This window comes from Eufriesea mexicana, unplaced genomic scaffold (assembly GCF_001483705.2).
Source record: "Eufriesea mexicana isolate 0111107269 unplaced genomic scaffold, ASM148370v2 scaffold7923, whole genome shotgun sequence".
Classification (NCBI taxonomy): Eukaryota; Metazoa; Arthropoda; class Insecta; order Hymenoptera; family Apidae; genus Eufriesea; species Eufriesea mexicana.
Genome location: NW_016915754.1, coordinates 651,659 through 671,098, shown reverse-complemented (window position 1 = coordinate 671,098; position 19,440 = coordinate 651,659). Strand labels below are relative to the sequence as shown.

The window sequence follows — 19,440 nt, the reverse complement described above, 5'->3', positions numbered from 1 at the left end:
TTTTAAAGTTATTTATTCTATGTAAATCACTGCCGCATTGCATTGTGATGTTGCTAGTACTCTTGTTACAAAATAAAACGCGTTTTTCTAGTATTTTAATTATTACAGTTATATTTCCCAATTCAACCTATTTCACTCGATTTTATTAAAGTAACATATGTCGATTAATGAAATAAATACTTACAAAAGAATTTTTATTATAGGCTTCAAATAGAATTGTATATTGTTATCAAACTGGCATTGTAATTATTTTATAACATGTATGAAGCAGTTTAAAATTAATAACGATAATTTCTTGAAATATTTACTGTTTTAAGCTTATCATATCCCTCCTCTTTTTCTTGATAAGCAGTGATTTTGATAACCCTCAGTCTTTTTATATTGTGGTGTAGAGTTCAAAGAGTTAGTAGCAAATAATCGACAATGTTTCGTTTATTATCAAGAAAGAGTGCCTATGATCCTCAATTGCAGATAGTTAGACATTTGGTAACTGACCCAAAATATGGATTTTTAAGACAATTAGGTCTTACAATAGAGAATCCGGGTCTTTATGACGGACGATGGGGTGGATCTGGCAAGGTATTCCTTTTTATTTGTTCAATCATAGTATACAAGGCTTATCCATTTGGTTAATATTATAGTAAAGCTATTTTTAATATAAATTAATTAGTGATGTTAGTACAAAAATTAGTTTTACTCACATTATAATGCAGGTGATAGAATCAATTTCACCAGCAACTGGGAAAGTAATAGCAAAAGTTAGGACATCTACTCTTCAGGAGGCAAGCAACGCTATTACCGAGGCTCGTAAGGCATGGCCTCAGTGGGCATTATTGCCAGCACCTACAAGAGGTGAAATAATACGGCAAATTGGAGAAGAACTGCGAAATAATTTGAAGCCACTAGGACGATTAGTGTCTTTAGAAATGGGTATATTCTGTTTATCCACAAAATTTTACTTTTCAATTCTTTTATTTAATTTAGACACATAATTTTGCAGGGAAAATATTACCAGAAGGTATTGGGGAGGTTCAGGAATTTATTGACATATGTGATTATGCTGTTGGGTTGTCTAGAATGTTACCTGGTAGTATGTTTCCATCAGAAAGAAAAAATCATGCACTTTTAGAAAAGTGGAATCCTCTGGGTGTTATTGGAGTTATTTCTGCATTTAACTTTCCTATTGCAGTAGGCATTACAAAAAATAATAAAAAGATAGGTAAATTTATTTCAGAACATAACTATAATTAAAGAAAAAAACATCATCTTAGGTATATGGCTGGAATAGTGCAATAGCAATGGTATGTGGTAATGGTATTATTTGGAAAGGAGCACTTACTACTCCATTAGTTTCTATTGCAACTACGAAAATTATTACTGGAGTATTAGAACGAAATGGTGTACCAGGCTCTATTGCATGTTTAGTAACAGGTGGAGCAGATGTTGGTGAGACTATAGTTAATGATAGCCGGTAAGATGTAAAATTAGTAATTATAAGCAAATTCATATCATACCCCATACTATAATTACTATTTCTATTTCTAGTATTCCCCTTGTTTCATTTACTGGGAGTACTAATGTTGGAAGAAATGTTGCTATAAAAGTTCAAGAAAGATTCGGAAAATGTTTGTTAGAATTAGGAGGCAACAATGCATTAATAGGTAAATTAAGCATTGAGTAATAATAATTATATCATTATTATATAAGTATAGTTTTCAAATTTAAGTAATTTTTTATAATAGTTGCACAAGATGCAGATCTAGAAATGGCAGTTAGAGCAGCAGTATTCTCCTGTGTGGGAACAACTGGGCAGAGATGTACTACTACTAGAAGATTACTCCTTCATAGCAAAATAAAAGATGAATTTTTAGGTAAAATTTTATATTTTAGTTTATTGGAGAATATTTGATAAAATGTAACATATGAATTCGATAGGAAAATTAAAAATAGCATACAAATGTATTTTGGAACGGCTAGGAGATCCTTTAGACGATAATGTTTTGTATGGACCATTACATAATCAACATGCACTAGATGAATATAAGGTACAAATATTATATTAATATATATTTTGTTAATATGAAATTTATAGAAAATCTTATTTTTCAATTTATACCATAAAATATTATCGATGATAAATTTATAAATAGAAGTAAAACTCATTTTATTCTCGTTTTAATTTTATACAATACAAAGGTTAAATATAAATTAAAATACATAAATTTGAAATAAACACAGACTTACCAACTATCTTTCTGTTTTTAAAAGAAAGTAAATATAATTTATTAGAAAAATGAATTGAACGACTTCTATAAATTTCATATAATATTAAGAAATAGAATTTATAATTTTCTATAGCAAGCAATAGACAGTGCTTTACAAAATGGTGGTAAAATTGAATTCGGTGGAAAACAAATAAACAGAGTTGGCTTTTACGTTGAGCCAACAATCATATCTGGCTTATCATCCAAAGCTGAAATTGTACAAAAAGAAACTTTTGCACCAATTGTATATGTTTTTGAAGTAAATTCTTTAGAAGATGCTATTGCTTTTAATAATAGTGTACAACAAGGATTAAGCAGTTCTATGTTCACTAAAAACTTAGGAAATGTATTTCAGGTAAGCATATGATTATCAATATCAGTATTTTATAATGGAGTTATAAAATAAAAATTTTTATTTACCGATAAATACAAATATTTTTGTGCAGTGGATTGGTCCTCATGGTTCCGATTGTGGAATAATAAATGTTAATATTGGAACTAGTGGAGCAGAAATAGGAGGTGCATTTGGTGGAGAGAAAAGTACAGGTGGTGGTCGCGAGAGTGGAAGCGATGCATGGAAGCATTATATGCGACGTGCAACTATAACTATTAATTATGGAAATGAATTGCCATTAGCTCAAGGCATAAAATTCGAATAGTTAGAATATAAAATTGGTTTCATAAAAATATTTCAATGATTTAATAATTCAAATCGTATAAAATCAACCTGGACATCTACAGAGGCTTTTTTATGAAATTTATATGCTTTTGGTAGATCATATTTCAATTCTGCAATAACCTTGCCTTTGGCACCATATTGTGCAGCTTTCTGTAGAACATAATTACGTGTACTTCTTTTATGTAATGAATACACAACATTTGATGCCAATTTGGTTGCGATTTTCAAAAATTTCATATCTGTACCTGCATTACGCTTTGTACCAAAAGGTGGATTCATAATAACAGTATCGAAATACTTTTCAAATCGTCCTGCAACATAATCATATAAGGATTTGTATATAATTTTATAAAGAAGTTTCACATACTTGTACACATATACCTGGTAAATATCGTAGTATATCACACTGTACAGCTTCTACAAATAATTCTATTTCACTACAATTTTTATATTGTATCTTAAGTGCATCAGCGTCTATTTCAAAACCAATCACATGACTCGATCCAAGCATCTGTGCACCCAGTGATAGAATACCACACCCACAACCTAAGTCAGCTACCGTACGGCCCTCAATATCAGCGAATTGTATTTGAGCGCAATATAACATGTGCGATGCAATATGAGCACTAGTAGAATATTGTTCAAGTAATACTTTTGGCTCATCAAATCCATCCAACTGTTGCAAATACTCTTCTAACTCGGAAAGTTGTACGTTAGCCATTTTCTTTATTCGATTATCACCTAGTGTTATCTTTTAGATTCAGTAGTTTCAAAATGTACATTCACAAGCAAGTATTTAATCCATATTTATAATCACTTTCACCATACTTATCGTTAATTAATTACGCATTGTTTAAAGTATGCAAGTTAATTTTTTTATTTAGTATCAAATCTAGGGAGAACTGGTAAAATAAGATTACCAAAAGAAGAATCCTGTGTCACAAAATATCCTGACGATGCTGCATGTGCATTATGTAAAGCAGCTCTTTGCGATGCACTCATTGTGACACCATCAGAAGGCTGTGTTGAAGGCTAAAGAAGTAAACGTATAATAATTTGATCTATAGGAAACGAATATATAAAATATTTATTTACCAAATTAGAAGGAGAACTCGACGAAGTAACAGCTAACGACGTATTCAATGTTGGTGCGACACCTTGTTTTAAAAGCATTTGTTTCTTTAGTTGCAATTCTTCTAAGATTTTTCTGTTTTGTAATTCTATAATCAGTGCAAGTAAGGGGCTAGTTTCCATTGAAAAGTAACATAATTATAAATAGTATTACCTCTTGAATTTGATTGTGAAAAGGCCATCAAAATTTTGATTTTCAATCTTTACGTACGAGTGTTATATTATAAATCTATATTTATGAAGCATGAAAGTAGATGAGAACTGAAAATAGGTTACATCGTGAGTTAACGATAATGCAGTTAGCAGGTCCAATTTATTTCTGAATTTTACCTAAAAAGTGTATAAATGTTTCTAAATAAACGTATGAAGAAAAGAAAGAAATAAAAAAATGAGATTTCAAATATCATTAAAAAATATTCATATTTATTTGTACAGCTTTTATAATCGTTTATTACCTTAAACCCTTTAAAATATAAAATTTCCAAAAATACGTGGATAGAGTTGTACACTTATACTTTATTTAATTTTTTGTATACTATAGCTATTTATTTATTGTTTTATTCATATGCAGTTATTTACAAAGTGAAAAATTTGATATAAATAAAATAGTTTTACGTACTCTTGAAGATTCCCTAACTTACTCATAAGATGGTATGAATATAATTAATGAAAAATTCCCTAGTGTTAATAGAATGGTCGAATGCGGTGTTCTCGCGGACATTGAGAAAGATTAGTGACATCGATACTTGGCGCATGCGTTGAGAAGGAAGACTTTCGCAGGCGCCACCTTGTGAGATAGTTCTGTCGCAGAAGTTATCTCGAGTAGTTGTGTGGTTGTGCTCGTCCGGTTTTCTCGTGATTTTTTCCGTTCTCAAAGGATCTCGGTTACTACTACTCCAACAAAAAGAGTGAGTATCAAAAACTAAACACGCGGACTTTGATTTCCACGTTGTATTTGTTACCGAGTAGATTGATCTGATTGTAAAATGTACAGCAACCAGACGTGACAGGTTCTAGCAAAATGGCCGTGCACGATTTACAACAAACGGTTGTTCTTCGTTTACTCGAGGATTTTGTAGCAGTGCTTTCTGGCCTATGTGACATTACCTGACAACGTATACTCGATGAAAATCTAATTAAGATATCGGTGATTTTCGGTCAGCCTTTCAGCCATGTTCCACACATATCCAATGTACATGTTGCACGTCACTTGGAATTGATTTTTTCGCGAATGACCGTTTGCGTTGTGCAGCAACACAACCGCTTTGCCACAACTTTCGAATTCCTATAGTTAAACCTTTATACCGAATTTCATTTTCTTCGATCTCGAATATTCTTATCTGTCAGACAAGCAACAATGAGAAGTGATGTGATTGCACATTTTGGCAGACGTTTGCGCTAGCTGCTGTCGAAGCAGCGATCAGCTGTCGAGTCTGTCATTGAATTGAATTTTTGATAATGTTCTTACGTAGAATGTAAATCCATTGATATTTATTTTATTAACTTATCATAGATTTACATGTTTCAAATATTTTACCATGCTAGCTAACCAAATCACTGCCAAACTAGAGTCACACGGTTTTATTCGAACGCGCGAAAACAAGATTATCATTTTACGAGATGCGAACGATCTCGAGTAACTTTCTCTGTCAACACGTAATGCGATTAGTTAAAAAATAGTGAAGCTACAGGTAGATAGGTGCGCTGAGTTGAAAAGGCCAAAAGTTCCTCAGCCGTATTAATGATCCTGAAATAGCTATTGTAAAAGATTATTGGTCATTAATATTACACGAAAATCTTATCTTAAATCCGTGAATTAGAAAGCAAATTCTTATTGGTTGAATTGCTACTATTCAAAGGTTGTTTCAAATTCAGACGCTGTGAAGAAGAAGAAAAAAAGTGAAAGAAGAGGAGGAGGAGGAAGAAGAAGAAGAAGAAGAAGAAGAAGAAGAAGAAGAAGAAGAAGAAGAAGAAGAAGAAGAAAAAGAAGAAGAAGAAGAAGAAAGAGAGAGAAAGATGGATTTAAAAAAGATGATATCAAGAGAAAAATATTTGTGATATAACTAAACAATTTTACGATATATATTTATAAGGTATATTAACGTGTCTGGATACAGAGAATCGAAGGAGGTTATCATGAATATTTGAATACACTGTAAGGTGAAATACATGGCAACGAGGGTGGGCGGACAGCCGGTTTATCGATTACGGCGCATCGCGCCGATAAGCATCGTCATAAAGTGTCGCGACGACGCTGCGCGCTTTTTCGATTGTCAAGGTCCTTCCTCCTCTTAAAGTGTTTCTTTTCATCGCACATATTTTTGCCTATGAAAACAAAACGTAGCACTGTTTAAAAGTGCTCTTTAGTTCTCGAATAGGCTAGGACATTTCTACGGAAACATGGCTGCTGCTTTCGATAGGTTCATTCTAATTGGTTCATTTCATTTTTTCCTATTCGTTAATGACGAGAAGAAGCTTTTTCCTTGAAAGGGTATTTATACCGAAATCAAAGCTATTCACCGATAAATACCAATACTTTGTCCAACTTGACTGACTTGAAATGACCGATCTTCGTTTTATTTATCTTTAGTTGCTTCCCTTTCCGTTATCCTGTTCTTCATATTTCTTTGCCTCAGTATATTATAAGAGAAAAAAAGCAAAAGAATAATCTTGAAAATTTTCGAACGGTATAGAAAAAGGCGGAAAATTTTACCGGCCAGTATAGGTAAATATAGCAGTATTTTCATATAGCGGTACGAGCTCATACTGGTCTCGGTTTTTATACAGTTTCTGTATTTCGGTTTTTACAGTGATTATGAGGAGGTATAGCAGGAGCCACGGTCATACTAAGGTCGTAAAATCGGTTAGGCATTAAAGTAAACATATTGAGTTGCCGGGACGAGTGATTAACAGTAATATGTTTACACTCTCCAATGTTGAATTCAAATTTACATTTCTGAACTGTAAGTTCTCCTACCCTCTCTTTCCGCGACCGATTAGGAAGAAATTTGATGGAAAGGATGGAGTACGGTAACGAAACTAAATTAACTAAATTAAAAATTTCAGCGCCGGGTATTTAATAGTTAAGAGTTTCGAGTGTTGCAACATCGATCAGTGCTGATCTTTTTAGGGATTTTATCTACGATCTCACCTATGTCTTGACAATTTGGTTTATGACCTCGCTATATCGGGACCGCTACCGATACTACAATACTACCGATATTTACTGGTATGTGATACCCGTATTTTCTTCCGTTTCGGCAGGGGTCCCTGCTTTTCAGATCGTTCTTTCAATACCATTGTTTTATCTTACTTATTTCAACGTAGCTGAAATAAGTAAGAAATTTTCTTTTTTCCCACGAATTATATTGTATAGCATGTGAGTGGATTTTGATCAGTATAAATACAGATGAATACAATTCACGTTTTGCTCTTTCTACGCTGTTTGTTCAAAGTCGGAACGAAGTGTTGCAGTAGTATCAGAAAATGATTATAAATCAAAATTTCTTAATTTTTCCTTTCGAATATCGCTATGATTTTATGCAAAATTATGAAACTAATCAGTTATGAGGACACGAATTTAGCTTATATTAAAAGAATATAATGCACCATGCGGAATATTATTTTATGTGATGCCACGATACGGAAAATGTAAAAGATACATGCTAATGTTTACAAATATTTTTTACATATTTAAATGACAGTTATGCAATTGTTAGACCTGTGCATGAACAGCCGGTTTCTTTACCCCCTCTCCCGTTTCCCTTTTTTCTTTTTATATATAACATTCACTTAAATCCAGAAGCCTTTTCGCAGGCAGAAGGATATTTCTCGTTACAGACCTTCCTTCGCATTAGCACATTTTTATATTCTATTTTTTATTCTAGTCTTATTATGTATTAAAAATGAGAACTATGCAATATTGGTTATATAAACTTTTTATAAATATTCTGGTTTTACAGAGAAGAAACAAGGTTTTCACTTTGAATATCTCTTTTTTCCAAACAGTTTCTCAACCATTATATATAAATATTTCCTCTGTTGTTAAGATGGTCAGTTTGTTTCATGAGAAATAATTACATTAAATTTATTTCAATAATTTCGTCAAATAATTTTAGCGTATTTATTAAGTTTGACTATTAACCTAACCATTAAAATAATGTGAAAAAAAATATTTATCGATTTCTTCAATTGTACCTATAATTGCCTAAAATTGTTCTATAATTATACTAAAATTCCAATGCTTTTATGATTATTTTACAACTTTAACGTTCATGCATCAGCACTGATGCTTTTCTGATTTATTCACGACAGAATAATGAAACATCGTTTATCATGGGATTATTTTAAAATAATAAAATTATATCTCAAGGTAATGAATAAATGCGGATTTCAAAAAAGAAAAGTAGTTGCTTAATGTTGTAATACTGAAATTGTAATACTGAAATTGAAGGACAGATAGTTTTTATGAAAATTAAGAGTTACCCAAGACAAGTATAAAAAAGGAACATTGTTAATTTTTTTTCGGTATTTATTTATTTATTTATTTATTTATGTATTTATTTTTTACTTCTTTTTGCTTTTTTTATAATTTTAGTATATAGCGTTTTTACGCTTTACTTTAGTTACATAAATATGTAGTCGTTCACGTAATAAGGAGTTTTCATTTTTAATTATTATGATTTATTTGAAGGTTGAATTCGGTTAAAAATTTATTATTTTGTTTCAGATTGCTGGCCATGTCGGTGTTTGAGTATTAATCAGGAGCTGACTGGAGAAATATCTATTTCTCATTAGCTCATTCGAATCACTGTTGTATCAGCCAGTAAACACACGCGAGGATCATGAAAATGGTGCTGTCTCTACGTCAGAGGGAGGAGCTGTAAGTTTGAAATTTACATTCCATATTGTACATAAGTTAATATTGTAAATTAATCGTAGAAATATCGTATAAAAAATAACAAAACATCTGCTGCTCTTGTAAGCTAAATCATTTCCTCTCCCCCCCCCCCCCCCTCTCTCTCTCTCTCTCTCTCTCTCTCTCTTTCTCTCTCTCTTTGTACAGTAATTACATTTACATTGAATTTCATTCATACAATTTCTCCATTCTTGAGTTTAGAATATTTTATTTATGTTATTATGATACCCTTATTCTACGCACGTATGCACACGTGCATGATGAAGAACTGGGGGAATGGGGGGATGGATTTGTAATTTAAATAGAAAATTAGAACAGTAAATATGTTATTGTTATTGTGAAATATTTGCGGAAAAGGAATATGCCACGAGAAATTTTTATTACGCGATTATAGCGAGAGCATACTGTGTTACACATAATGCATACTAATTAATATCGAAGGCACATCATGTATGAGTTACGATATTCGCATATTAAGGGATACAGGAGAGAATAACTTAACCATTTTTTGAATCTGTTTATCTTTAAACAATTGTTGATCGGTTATTTCCAAATTAGCAGATTGGTTTGAACAAGGATGAACCAATACATGAAAGATGAGCATAGAAGAAAAATGTATGGACAATCTTTCCTTTAAATTGAAATTTTTCAAATTTCGACAATTCTTTTATCAGATGATCAGAGAAAAATATAGGTGAATTTTTTGAATCGAAATTAAAACTATGTAAAATAGTTTGCTCTGTTATAAATATATTTAAATATATTCGGCTAAGTAAATAAATATGAGAGACTAAATATACACATAAAGAATAAATAGAGAAAATATTTCAAGTTTTATTAGAATGAACTTTAGATATTTTACAAAATATTTTATTTCCTGGATACCTAAATTTGAAGTTTTTAAATAAATACCCTGTACTTATTTTTCTTTTTTCCTTCTTCGTGAGAATAGGTAATACGTTAACATGTTAATTGTTGTCAACATGTGTAGAAATGCGATGTATATAATTTGTAAGGACATCGTGGTTTTATTTGCGCAAATAAGAAAGGTTGAAAAAGACTACAACAGAACGAAATTTTATCCAATAAGATCGCATTAATTTCAGTTGAATACGCAAGAACAAAAGGCCTTATTAGGTTACTCGTTACTTTCCTTTTCCTTCATGCTTATAAAGGTAGAATTTAGCGATGGAATTAAAAATATTTATGATTATTGACATCTACTTTTGTCCAGGTATTTTGAAACCTGTGGAATACATATAAGTCATTACTGATTAATAAAGCTAGAAATGAATAGAATACAAATACGAATGAAATTTAATGTTGCGTACGAAGATAGTAATGGTAGGCGACAATTGAAGTATAAGTATTGATTTTAACATATCTAGCGATATTAAATTAATAAATAAACATGATGTGATATTTGTTAGCGATATTTTTATTGATATTTATTGATGTTTTATTAAGTAACATCTTGAAAAATGTATTTGATGAATCATAACGGTTTTTAGTTAACTATTTTTTAGTGTAATTAAGTGTATTGAAGTGTAATTAATAATTAATTATATTCAAGTATTATCGTAATAAGAAGTATAAGAAATTTCAGTATCATTTTAATAGGAAATATTAGACAAATAATCATAATACTTTGTCGTGCTAATGCTGTTATATTCGAGAATTGCATGTAAAAAAAGTTAATAATTATAAAATATTTTTTGTACACATTTTTAGATGTTTACATAATGTTTCAAAATTCACAACAAAACGAAATTTACTACAATTTTGGTTTTATTAATATTGTATTTGTAACTGAAGAAACTGACGGACTCTAGTGGTGAAATTTAGAGCTTTAATTCAATAATAGTTGAATTAAATACCAATTTTGTAGCTTAAATAACGGGCATTGTAAGTGATTACTCACAAACTGGCTATAGGTAGTTGACAGCTATTTTAAATTTGACATGTATTACTTCACGTGTTACTTCACGCGTAACGGATAATTTCACAAATAATAATTTTACAAGTATAAACTTATCCAAAAGAGATGTGACAATAAGGAAAAATTATGTATTTATGAAGTAATAATGAAAGCTTGATTCATGAACAAGCAGTGTAAAGAAAAACATCGTATATCTGATACTACATACCGGGGATTTTTTTTAACTTCAGCACACGTAATCTATATCTGTTATTTTTAATGATAAAAAGAGACAAGTATGGGAAAACTGGCATGGACAGTTTTACAGGGCAAATATAATGGTACGCAAAACCATTACACTTTTTCCCTTTTTTTTTTTCTTTCTTATTTTTCAAAATCATTTAAGTTCAAATTTGAAGGTCGTTAACGATTTCCTAAATGAAACTATGTTTTCATTAATGTAATATCGTAGCTGGCAACAAAACGAATTCATCCGTCTATAATAGCATGACCTGTAGATTACGTTAAATACTAAAAATCACGTTTTTACTTGAAAATAAATTGAAATATACATGAGCGTGTTCTATTTCATGCAACTTTTCCCTTACACATGTTTTTCTATCGTCAGAAATAACAAAGGTATTACGCGTGGTTGAGATAAATAAAAATAACACTCTGCTTATAATATGTAAATGTGAATAAAAACTTCGAAATTTGCCAAGTCGTTAAAATCATTGAAATACTGTTATTTTCCTTATACCGATATTAAATATTTTAAGTTATATATAATACACATAATTTTGACTATTCTGTGACAGAATGATAGGACTGTTGTGTATATTTGGTATTTTTGAAAAATACTGCATATATACGCACACATATGTATACTTATGAATTATCTTTGCCGTTATTCACATTGTTTTCGAGCATTTGTACTTATTAGAAAAGGAAGTTGGGGGAACCGGAGAATCGGAGCTGATTGTCCCTAAGGATGACTAATTGTTAATAACTTTACAAAGATATGTTTCTGAAACAATCTATTCGAAAAATAAACGCTAACAAATTGACTATACGAATAAATATTTTTTCTTGAAGGATCTATGCTTTCATGCAGAGTAAATGTTACGAAAGTATTTTAAGGTTTATTTCTTAGATGATTTGTGGAAATAGTATCTTTTCCTTTTCCTTTTCCTTTTTTATACAGTTTAGGACATTTCCGGAAAAAGGGCTCGTGATGTCAACATGAGATATCAAGTAAATCGCATTTGAAGTTTTAGTTTTAGCTTTTTCAATATATAGCTTTGATCGAACTGTTAACTAGGTAGATCGTAATGAACACCGTTGTTCCGAGAAAGTGTACAATATAAATTTATTACATACATTAACATCATTTTGAAGATAAATTAATACATTTTAACTATTCTGCATATCCTCCTTCCATAAATCGAGGCGAAAGGAATAATGCAATAATAATTATGCTACAAATATGTGACATGTGTAAAATGTGTAAAATATATTCAATCCTATCTCGTGATTTATTACATTTTTCAAACATTCTATCCAATCATTCTATCATTCGCAACTATCTCTTTCTTTTGTTTGAATTTAATATATTTTAATTTTTCTATAATCGTGTCACCGAGTAACGCAGCGGAAGCCAATATAAAATGATATAGAAATAATTTAATCATGCATGGTGCCGATTGATAATATCCGGGCTTACACGACTAGCTTCATCTACAGGGAAAAATACTGAAAACTGTGGGGAGAAAAACAAAAAAAATAAACAGGAAAAGGAAAGAAAGTTATTCATTATTCGCCTGATTTTATATGTAAAAACTGCGCATGAGATTGCAACGAAATGTATGTATCTTTACATTTCTATAATACTTGAATTTTTTTTTTTTTTTTTAATTTTTATTTGGTTATTATGTTTAAATTTGATTAACCTGTATATTCATACACTATAATTCGTGTTTAATTTACCTCGACCGAGGGATTAGTTGAGCAGCATGACAAATGTTAAAAGAAACACATTTATATACTTTGCTTATTATCGAATTAAGCCAACTTTGATCGTCTAATCGTTGATAGTCAAATGTACAAGATAAGATAGTTAAGTAATAGTCAGGTAGCCAAATGACTGTAATGATGATATTTCACGTGAAAATAAAAGAACTGGCTTATCATTTCCGGTCTTCCTTATTATGAAGGACATCGATACAGTTGTCCCATGAAGGACGTACGTGTTCGAAACATCGATATACCACGTAACTGGAAATCTGCGTAACTTGAAGGTTCATTCTCTTTATTCTTTATTATCTATACACATAAGTCGTTGACCAGAAACGTTAGTTATGTGTAATGTTGTACGTACATATCCTAAACGTGAAATATGTAGGTTACGAGAAAGAAAATACTACGTATTTAGAGAGATATATCGTGTATTAAATATAGATTCTACAGACCTAATAATATGTAATATCTAAATACCAATTAGTACATTTGTTTTCGTTTTAGAATCTTTATTGGATTTCGAACATAGAGCGTATATGTAGTGTGTAAAGTACAACAAGTATGCAGTATTAATATATTCGTGGAGTTCTTAAGTTTGTTAGATAAAGGGAGATAGATATACGTACCGGTGGTGAATTTAAAGAACGCAAAGAAACTGAGTATAACATAAACAACAAAAAAAAACAAAGTGTGCGTGCTTCGAAACAACGTATCATTTCTTTTCGTTAAAATTTCTAACTTGCTGTTAGGAAGTGATTAGAATAATCTTGTTTGTTTGTTTGTTTGCTTGCTTCCTTCCTTCCTTCCTTCCTTCCTTCCTTCCTTCCTTCCTTCCTTCCTTCCTTCCTTCCTTCCTTCCTGGTTTTGAAATCTTCAAACCACCCGAGTCTCCTCTTCCCATTTCCTTCCTTGCTTCCTTCCTTCCTTCCTTCCTTCCTTCCTTCCTTCCTTCCTTCCTTCCTTTCTTTCTTCCTTTCTTCCTTTCTTCCTTTCTTCCTTTCTTCCTTTCTTCCTTTCTTCCTTTCTTTCTTTTCAACTCGCGCGAAATTACATTTGAGCGGTTCTTCGGTCAATAAATACTAATGCATTGCGTTGTTGAAAGATGAATGTATTTACGCTAATTCGTATCGATACTGCAGCTATTTCTTCATTGATTTATTTTACGTAATTACAATAGTACTTCATAAGTCAGTTTAATGTGATTATCATAAGTAATATTACACATTTAGAAATAATGAAATTTCCAATTAATTTGAAATTTAGTTTAATTAGTATATAGGTAGTAATTTTAGAGAAATCAAATAAGTCGTGTGTCTTTTAAGTTTGAATTTTCTATTTCATTTAAGTTTTATGTAACTATAATGTTTCGTTTATGTCACTATAATTATGCGTTTATGCGTTTATACCAATACAACTAACTATAATTAATATTAGTATTAAAATAATATATAATATTTGAATATTTAAGTCAGAAATATGTGATATCAAATCCCTCTTTTTATTAATTTCTCAATAAGTCTTATTTTTTGAAAGTCTTTGTTATTAATGGTATTTTAACATTCAATTATTTATTGTATATTTTAAATTCGTATTCAACAAATTTTTAACGTTTAATTTGATTTTTGTTAAATTTGTTCACACACGCGTATGCACGTTTAAGCGCGCGCGCGTGTGTATGCCTGTGATACCGTAATACATAAAAATGACATTCATATATGTATAATGACGCATATAATTCAAAGTAGTCCAGCAATGCTATAATTTAAGTGCTATTACGCAGAAACGAAAGTTTCGAATGATTCTCGCATTAAATTAATAAAATAATCAAACTTAAAGCAAAATGATTATTAGTCGACGATTACAGTTTATCTGAAAAGAAATAAAATAAATGAAGTGATAATTAAAGGAAATATTTTTTACTTTATTACAAAAGATATTAACTTGCAATTAATAATCCTTTCAACATTTAATCTATATATTATTATTATGTATGATACGAGTAAGACGTATTATTAGCCGGTATAATAGTCGGTTTATTATTTAGTTAAAGAAAACATGTAAATTATTAAAATATTCAAATGGAAAGATATGATTTGTATTATATGATATATAGATATAGAGAGAAAAATAAGGAAGATTTGTGTAGAAACGGAAATATATTTCGTTGCATACTGCTTTCAGTGAAATCAGTGTATTGGAAGTGTACTATTAGCATTCACGCATTGGTGAATGAAAATCCTGTTACTATTTCTTAAGAACATGTTATCTTCAATTTTTGTAAAAAGAATCGTAAAATTGTATTTATCGTATAAATGAATATTCTACTTGGTAATAGTAAATATTTCTACACATTTGCAATTGTAAAAAGGATCGTACACAACGAACATCTGTCAGAAATGATATAGAAAAGGTTGTTTTCAAATAATATATGGATTTGAAATGAAATAACAGAAAATATATTAGATATAGACATCTGTTTAGTAGGTAGGCGCTTATTTTGTTAACTTTTAGAAGGATGAAACTATCACTGGACCAAGTATAACTGATCGCCAGCGTCACCCCACGAAACCTGGGGTTGGTGTTATTGTTATCGCGAAATGAGCAATTAATATCGGGGTCGTCCGAAACGAAAGGCAGAAATTGCCATCGGAAGGATCAATAAGTCAGCGTGACGAAAAACTGTACGTTCCCGTAATTTTCTGCTTAAGGGGACAAACAGCAGACGGTCGGTTGTCGGGAGCTAAGGATTGTCGGTACTCGCGATACAACACCCCTCGATGTTATTAATGGCAAAACGGGACACCATCGATTGCGGTGTCGATCGATGCAGACTAATTCCGGTGACGTCAAATCGGTCGTGGATCGGCGCGTGTCGTTCGCGGCAGCTGCCGCAGGAGAGGGCGTCTTTGGAGCACGCGCGAATAGCGGGATCGATAACGCGTCGAACCAGTGGACGCCGTCCTCAGCCTGGGCCAGGAGTGGAAGGGAAGAAACGACCGAGTAGGGAAATGCAGAAAAACAACACGGGACACTCACGGATAACGAACGAATTAAATATGAGCAGTCTGTCTAGCAAAATTTTTCGCATATTCTTTTTCTTTTTTCTTTCCTTGTTTCTGCTTTACTAGAATGCCAGTAATTTTATCTGTAGTTTAATTTAATCCTTGTTACTCTACATACAAATCATAGTATGTAGATTATTTTGTAAGTAATTTTTTTTTAATAATGTTGAATCCTATGCCCATTGTATCATATTTTGTTTTCGCGTTGAGACGTCTGAACATTTATCTTTTAATTCTATAAATACCTTTAAGTAATTTTCATATTTTAAGCATTATATATTTCTGGTATTTTCTCGGTATTGACACTTTTTATAGGTATCTTCTGCAATGCCATGTCTATAGTACCATGACTAAGAAAGTGTTAACGATTAATTCTGTGCTAAAACAGTGAAGAAATTATACTATTCGAGTAATAGAACGTTTGAATACATATTATAATAGAGGTATAGGTAATGAAAGTTCAATCCTACATTTTCTTACTGTTCTTTATTTCCTGAATTATATCATTCTTATTCTTTCTCCGTTTTTCCTTTTGTCGTTATCTTTATAATAGACTTGAATACTTTGAAGCCAAACGTAGGTTATCGATGTAAAATCACTTTTAACCATCACAGATGCAATTATTTGCTACTGATTTCATCCGAAGATCCTTGCGTATTTTTTCATTACGTACGTACTATGGTACATTGACTACAGTCCTAAGGATGATGGATTGCATTGATTCTAACGTTGCTATATGGCTCGTCGCTACCAAGCCCCATATATCATAGATTAAACAATAGATTATAGTTATAGTATAAACAAATGGAAACATATATTATTTTGAAAACGGAAAGGAATGTTGCTATAACTAAAGGATTACGACTGAATATTCGTTCTTATTAAATAGTAATTGCTATTATTCATTTATTTGGATGTATGTTTGAATAGAAGCAAACTGTGCAAACATTCAACGGCTTAAATCATTTAAATACATAATCAATATTGTTGAAGCTGCCTCCGAACTTATTAACTATAAACCGAATTTATTAACATTTATTTTAATTGTTACGGAAATAACGTGGTATTTCCCTTCGTTTGGAAATATGAATCACACCGGTTAGGGTTAGAACATCAATAACATGAACGTTCCAAAAATGTGGGTAGATGTAATTACCCGCTGGTAAATGTATGATAGTTAATCTTTTATAATAATTTCTAATAAGTCTGAATAGAAAAGAATTACATATACATACATGTATATGTGAAATCCTTCTCCAGACGAATCTTGCGAAAGGATTATTCCGGTGTTAAGAAATCCGAATGATAGTAAAATCAAAATACGACATATTTTGACAATTAGAATACAATATTCGACGTCTATTCGACTTGCATCTCGTCTTTTCTCTCTTACTCTCCCTTACTCTCTACGCATACTCGCTTTTGTTTAGATCATTGGGCCGCTGCCTCTACCTTACCCTCCACCACGCGCTTATTTCACACAGATATTTATGTATATTGTTCGTAATTAGCAACGTATATGTGTTTTTTACTGTTAAGATACATTACTAGTGTGCACAATTATTCCGGGAAATTTCTGGAATAATATTCCTCTAACGAGTGTTGGAAATATCATCTGTTACGGTACTTAATACGCTTGTATGTTACTTAAGAAAAGTTTGTATGTATGTATGTATTGTTTCCAGTCAGTAACACACACGAATTGTTCTTCCTATATATTTGTTTCATTATTATAGAATAATTTGTATTCAGATTTTGTTGCAATACAAACAATGTCTGATATTTTTACTCAACTTACATTCGATAAGTTGAATTTAAAAAGACATTAATAATGTATTTACATCCTTATTGCTTTTTTACTTTCTTTTTTCTTTTCCTATTTATAATACAGGTGACTTAATATATTTTTATTAAATCGAATTTTAACAGGCAAAATACGTTTGGCATGCTAAAATCGGAAAAAAAAAAAAAAAAAAAAAAAGAAGAAAGATTGAAGCGAATTTACTTTTTTTCTATTGCCTTTGAAATGTTAGTCAAATTTTATTATCAATCTTAGGTGACTATGAATATACGTTTTCTTATTCTCTTCGTTCATTGTTTATATGTGTACATTTTTTTGTTCTCCGTTATTAATCATCGGCGTTAATTATTGTCATCTGAACGCCATATTTCAGAATCTTTTTTGAAACGATGTAACATCCGTATAAAACGGAAAAAGAATGATCGAAAATCATGTCTTTACGATTAACAACGTAGTTACGAAAATTAAGTAATTATGTAGAAGCGGAACATGATATATGATATATGATATATGATGCAGAGAATGTGTTACATCGAATGAATATTATAATTTCGATTCGATTTCGTATTCGATAATAATTCGTGTTCTTTGTATTACATTGTATAGTAGATTGAGCTTTCAATATCGTATAATACGAATGGGAACGTATTTGAATTTGCTCTAATGTTCGTCACAAATACTAACAATTGTTCATATAACGAAACGTATAATACGAAACTGTTGGCGGTCGTCTTATGTTGTTCCGAACATTGCACAGTGGTCTGAATAAGCGGCAATTTGTGGCCAAAGTCAATTTTCCAACTTTCATATTAGAAAAATGATATCTTTTCCTTTGAAGTGATAACTCGTTGATACTTTGAAATCTAAAATATTAGTTCCTGCAGATGACTCCATGATTTAGTGTTGTAAAGAGGAAAATCGTGAAATTGAAATTGACACTAATTATTTTAATACTAAACCTATCACGGCCGGTCGAAAGACCTATAGATGGAAAAATGACTGGAGAATAACCTAATGAAATATGGAATAAGAGGAAATGCTGAAAAAATTCTTAATGTGTATATTAGTATGTAAAGAAAAATCGAAAAATCAAGCGGCCAGAGTGATAATGTTGAATACAGAATTTTTAATGAAAAATTTCAAAACGCTTATTTAGACTGTATGTTATGGCCAGTGTTAATTATTCCTTATAGAACATCAAAATGCAAGTTTGTGATATATTTTCACGCACATGAACATGTATATTTTAGTTACTATATCAAAAGGTTTTTTTAACTCATCTAGGGAAAGTGCTAAGTTTTTACATGAATTAAAACTTTGAAGAGGCTTATTAAAAAAATGATTTAAGGTGTTGGACATCGGATTTTGTATAAAAATTTACACAATTTTTATCATGTGTGCATATATTTCAAGTCCAGTCTTCTGTACTTCCGATGGACTTTTATAAGTAAACGTCCAAGATATTTTAGCGTTGCGATTATTTGTTGCTATACAACAAACGCGTCAAGTTCCACACTTGAAAGCATATATTCATAGTATCAGTGTTTTATGTTATTTAATTCAGTTTAATTTAGTTGCGTGCTCTGTACCATATGTTGTATAGGTATAATGATACATTATTGTTACATATATATATATATATATATATATA

At 30.9% G+C, this 19,440-nt stretch overlaps 3 protein-coding genes across 4 annotated transcripts in view; 2 read left to right on the top strand and 1 right to left on the bottom strand.

Annotated features, from left to right (window-relative positions):
• The first annotated feature begins 389 nt into the window (after positions 1–389).
• Aldh7A1 (aldehyde dehydrogenase 7 family member A1) lies at positions 390–2,940 on the top strand. Its single transcript, XM_017907409.1, has 9 exons — positions 390–579; positions 714–930; positions 1,001–1,188; positions 1,272–1,471; positions 1,546–1,661; positions 1,743–1,871; positions 1,936–2,045; positions 2,359–2,619; positions 2,711–2,940. The coding sequence occupies exons 1-9, from the start codon at positions 424–426 to the stop codon at positions 2,921–2,923; spliced, it is 1,590 nt and encodes a 529-aa protein (XP_017762898.1). The 5' UTR covers positions 390–423; the 3' UTR covers positions 2,924–2,940.
• LOC108552754 (methyltransferase-like protein 5) lies at positions 2,932–4,312 on the bottom strand. Its single transcript, XM_017907410.1, has 5 exons — positions 4,229–4,312; positions 4,039–4,163; positions 3,827–3,975; positions 3,325–3,674; positions 2,932–3,254 (listed from the first exon to the last, which is right to left on the bottom strand). Exons 1-5 carry the CDS (start codon positions 4,254–4,256, stop codon positions 2,956–2,958), a joined length of 951 nt encoding a protein of 316 aa, XP_017762899.1. The 5' UTR covers positions 4,257–4,312; the 3' UTR covers positions 2,932–2,955.
• A 574-nt stretch (positions 4,313–4,886) lies between these two features.
• Lis-1 (LisH and WD40 domain-containing Lis-1) overlaps positions 4,887–19,440 on the top strand; it is a 39,551-nt gene continuing 24,997 nt past the window's right edge. The window contains exons 1-2 of one of the 2 annotated variants that reach the window (XM_017907414.1): positions 4,887–4,982; positions 8,804–8,956. In XM_017907414.1, coding sequence (XP_017762903.1) covers positions 8,919–8,956 — 38 coding nt within the window. In that variant the 5' untranslated portion in view covers positions 4,887–4,982; positions 8,804–8,918. Of the gene's footprint in view, positions 4,983–6,087; positions 6,168–8,803; positions 8,957–19,440 lie in introns of those variants that run through there. The other variant, XM_017907415.1, reaches the window with a different exon arrangement.